We start from the raw sequence: 4,541 nt of genomic DNA on the forward strand, positions 1-4,541 counted from the left end.
TCTCTCTCTCTCTCTCTCTCTCTCTCTCTCTCTCTCTCTCCTCTCTCTCTCCCTCCCTCTGTCTCTCTATCTGTCTCTCTCTGTCTCTCTCCCCGTGTGTGTGTGTGTGTGTGTGTGTGTGTGTGTGTGTGTGTTTTAGCAGACACTCATGTAGCTCAGGCTGGTTTTGAGCTCACAAGATAGCCAAGGAGAGCTATGAACTACTGATCCTTCTGCCATGAGTTCCCATGCCTGGCTGGGAGTCCAGGCATGAGCTCCCGAGTGCAAGAACCGACATTTAAACAACAGTGTCTTCCTAGCCACAAACACACACTATTTCTCTCTTACTTCCTCTCTGATGACTTTCATTTGTTTCGTTGTTTTCTCATTGAGACCTTGTAAAACATCCTGTTTTTATTGTTACTGTTATCACCACAGTCAACTTCTTCTGATGTAGTACCATGTATCTATCCCGTAGGCCAATTTTAAACCATGATGATTCTTGGCCTCCTTCTTCGGGGATCAGACATTTAAGGAGAGTTTCAAAATGAGTAACTTTTGATTTTCCAACAAAGCATCTTCAGTACCACCTCTTTTGCTTCCATCCCTCAAGAGATCTTTGCTTTCTGACCACATGAAGGCTGAGCTGAAACCCCTGCTTTGTGGGATTAACCAGCAGCCCTGAAATGATCAGCCATGCAAGAACTGGGAGGAGGCTTAAATGCCAGAGGTTTGAGGGGCTCTACTGCAGCCAGCATCTGCTTAGTAGAGGCTTAGCTCCAAAGTACTGTTCAGGCATTAAAAACAAAGCAAACACAGAGAAACCATGCCTATCAATAGTTTTCAAGTAGTGTCTTCAGACAGCCTTTGGAGACCTAGCAGGCTCTGGGACTGGCAGGGCTCTAGGCTATGTCTCCATTTCCTCTGATTGGCCTTGTTTTTCATCTGCTTAGTATTAGAATCTATCTCCCTGAAATAATTTGGAAAACCATTGGTCTAGGCTATGCTTGGATTATTTCTAAATACTCCTCTATCTGTACTATCTGTATCGGGCTTCTTCCCATTTTTTTTTCCGTGCATCTTTAAAAGCTTGAATATAAAATGATGATATGATTAAGGAAACTGACATTTTCTCAAGAGGACTGCATAGTATTTCAGTTTCTTGAGAATGTGTGTTAAGTGGGAAAGTCGATGTGCTCCCATAGGCACCATCTGTTCTGCTATCAGAAATGAGAGGGCAGGTGCGGACTTAGCACGCAAACTTCCCAATTCCAAGCTTAGTGAGAGCAGCCCTCAGAACTTTCTGGGCACGTTACAGATAGCTGTCGTATAAAGTCATCATTCAGTAGTGAGTCTTTTATTTTTGTTTGAAAGTTAGCATTTCTTACTGGAATTTTGGTAAGAGCTTTTGGGAATTCTGCAACTATGCACTTTCAATGATTTTTTTTTTCGGTCTCATGAATGACTTATAGCAGCACCATAGAGGCTAAAATCTAAGATCTAGTTATTAGAGTTGAGATACACATACACACACGGGCTTACACACACACACACACACACACACACACATACATGCACACACATACATTCAGATACATACACATACACATATACACACACTCAAACACACACTAACACATACACATACTTATATATACACATATTCACACAGAGATGTATACACACACAGACATGCACTCTTACATAAACACACAGACACACACATACATACACATAAATGTACACACTAACATATACACACTCACACATACACATACACACAGACACACATGGATACATACGCACTCTCACGCACACTCAGACACACACTCAGACATACATACCACAAAACACACATTTACAGATCAAAACATTCACCTCTCTCATAGATGGCAACTGGGCTAGAACCAATATAGTTTCAGATCATGAAGAAACGGATCCCATCTTGCCCTGAAGGGAACCAGAGAGTAGAGCCTGGAGAACTGGCCAGTGCAGCTTGGCCAAGCTGACTGGGGTGTGTGGTTTTGCATCCATTGCTAATTTGCCACCACCACCACCACCACCCCCCGCAACAGACTTTTCCTTAACAAAACTCTGTGCAGAAGAAAATGACAGGGAGGATTGGCTCATGCCTTGATGGTTTCTACTCACCAAGCTGAATTTGTCCTTCACAGGCCCAGTATCTGCCAGCAGTTTGGTCTTGGGGTTCATTTTGAGAATATCCCCGGTTGTGGTGCCAAGGTAGAAGAAGCTGTCGTCATCGGCCATCTAGGAGATCAGAAACAGAAACCTGAAGACTCAAGTCTCCCCAGGAGTCTAGGATGCCCCTGTCAGGAGGAGATGGAATTCCATAACTTCTGACAAAGAAGCTCATGGTAACATCGGTCCCCCAAGACCTAAGGACAGGTCAGCCCAGCTCTGAGAGCAGCAGAGTCAGGGCCACCCGCAGCTGGAGGGTGACTTTTCCTTGGCATTCATTTGGGTCTGATGCTAACACACACATGACCAGTGCCAGCTGCTGAATCACCTCCAAAGGGCTCTTAGGATAAAGGTGTGCTTCCTCTATGGGGACACACATGTGCTTTATTTCAGTCTCCAAAGGCTACGTTCATAAAAGGGGCTATGCATTAGAAAAAGGAAGACTAAATCAAGGAATGGAGCAGAGAGTTCTTTGCATGAATTATGATTCCGTATTCAACCATATTAATAGCATCTCTTTGAGGAAGAGTCTGCATTTCCACAGTGCACTTCCCTATCAGACACTTTATTGCCAAAGAAAGGAATAGCCACGGTGGCAGACGGAGCTGCAGCGTGAGCTCAGTGTCATCTGGCCGCACTGCTTCCCTCCAGGTCAGGCTTTGGATGTTTGGTAATGAGTGACTCAGGTGCCAGTGAAATGGGACCTCTTGGCGCTTGCACAGCTCCTTCCCAGCTGCGTGCTCCCTCTGAGCTGTACCTCCTCACCAGCATCCCACCACCGGTCTATCCCTCCTCCCTAGCCTGGCCCAGTTCACACACACCCCTGCTCAGGCTGCTGCTGCTGCTGCAGGCACTTGCACCAGGTAGTCAGTGAAGCAACAGTCGAGGCGGTACTTACTCCCGTACTCAAGACTATTCTTTTCATCTGTCCCGTTTGGCACTCGGTTGGCCAGATTTTTCTATTCGGAAGATCCAGTTCCCACACTCGAATTGTCCCACTACAAAGAAAGATCACAATCAAATGGATACCTTTTTAATCCTCTTATTACTAAGTGAAGTCACATATACTTACGATATCCAGCGTTATGTTTTAATGCATGAACACACTGGTGTTAAATTGAACTGCTGAGCATGTGTGTTACCTTACTTATCTCTTCCTAGTAAGAACACTTGAAATCCACTCCCACTGGATTTCCACTTTCAGTGTTATTTAACATATGCTGTGTCCATGTATTGTTATGAACGGTAGTCGCCATGGGGTATACACACTGAGTGTCCATCGATCGACGAGTGGATGACGAGTGTGCATATATACAAAGGAAAACTGTTCCCCCTTAAGAAAGGTGGACATCTGGAGAAGACCATGCTAGCTGGAATAAGCCTGTCACAGAAAGACAAATATTGCCTGATCTCACTCTTGTGGAATCTACATGGAATGTACCAGAGGCTTGGGTGGGAGAGGGCAAGCGGAAGATGTTTGTTCAGGACCCCAAATCTCAGTTAGGAGAAATGAGGGAGTGATATCTTTTTTTTTTTTCTTTCAGAGGCAGGATCTCATGTAGCCCAGGCTGGCCTCATAACTCACTGTGTAACTAAGGCTGGCCATAAGACTCTTGCCTCTGCTTCCCAAGTTCTGGGATTACAGACATGCACCTTGCTTAATGGAGGATATTTTAGTTTGGAGATTCCTGTCTCCAAGGAAAGAGATGTGAGATTAAATGAGTAAAAGTTCAAGTTAGTAATTAATGTAGCACTTAATATATGGCTGATGCTTCACTACTATATGTTGAGTTCATCTGAGTTAACAATTCAATAATAATAATTGTAATGCCAAGATGAATATAATCAAAATACGTTCTGTGAACTTCTCAGAGATTTAGTAAAAGTATTATTTTAAAACAAGAAAACACTACAATGAGTTCTGCCAACATCTCAAATCAGAAAGTGTTAATTAGAATTCGCCAACCTTATTTTATTTTATTTTTTTAGTTTACAGAATTGTAGACATAGTAAATGCTCAAGGAATATTTAAATGTATTTTTTTTTCAAAGTGGAGAGAGGGAACTGGGGGGAGAGGTTGATTGCTCCTGCACACATACTGGCCCATGGCCATACTGATAGGTATCATCATGTGAATGCCAAAACAAGAATGTTTGGGCTGTCTCCGGGGGACCATATAACGGAATACACAAACCATGACTCTGATGGAAAAGCCAGGCATTCTGGCATCACAACAGAAATCTTACTTAAGAATATGGACATCCGGAGAGGGGACCCGCAGCTGGACCAGATCGTCCTGCGCCTCTTCTGCCCAGGAGGGGTGTTCGCCTGGCGGCTGTCCGCAGGCTGATACAGCACCCAAC

General features: G+C 44.1%; 1 protein-coding gene across 2 annotated transcripts in view; it reads right to left on the reverse strand.

The window, feature by feature from the left end:
- Cfap52 (cilia and flagella associated protein 52) overlaps positions 1 to 4,541 on the reverse strand; it is a 38,200-nt gene that overhangs the window by 18,637 nt on the left and 15,022 nt on the right. For both annotated transcript variants that reach the window (XM_021213424.2, XM_021213425.1), the window contains 2 exons: positions 3,077 to 3,176; positions 2,131 to 2,247 (listed from right to left, as the gene is read on the reverse strand). In XM_021213424.2, coding sequence (XP_021069083.1) covers positions 2,131 to 2,247; positions 3,077 to 3,176 — 217 coding nt within the window. The remainder of the gene's footprint in view (positions 1 to 2,130; positions 2,248 to 3,076; positions 3,177 to 4,541) is intronic.

Source organism: Mus pahari, chromosome 14 (assembly GCF_900095145.1).
Source record: "Mus pahari chromosome 14, PAHARI_EIJ_v1.1, whole genome shotgun sequence".
NCBI lineage: Eukaryota > Metazoa > Chordata > Mammalia > Rodentia > Muridae > Mus > Mus pahari.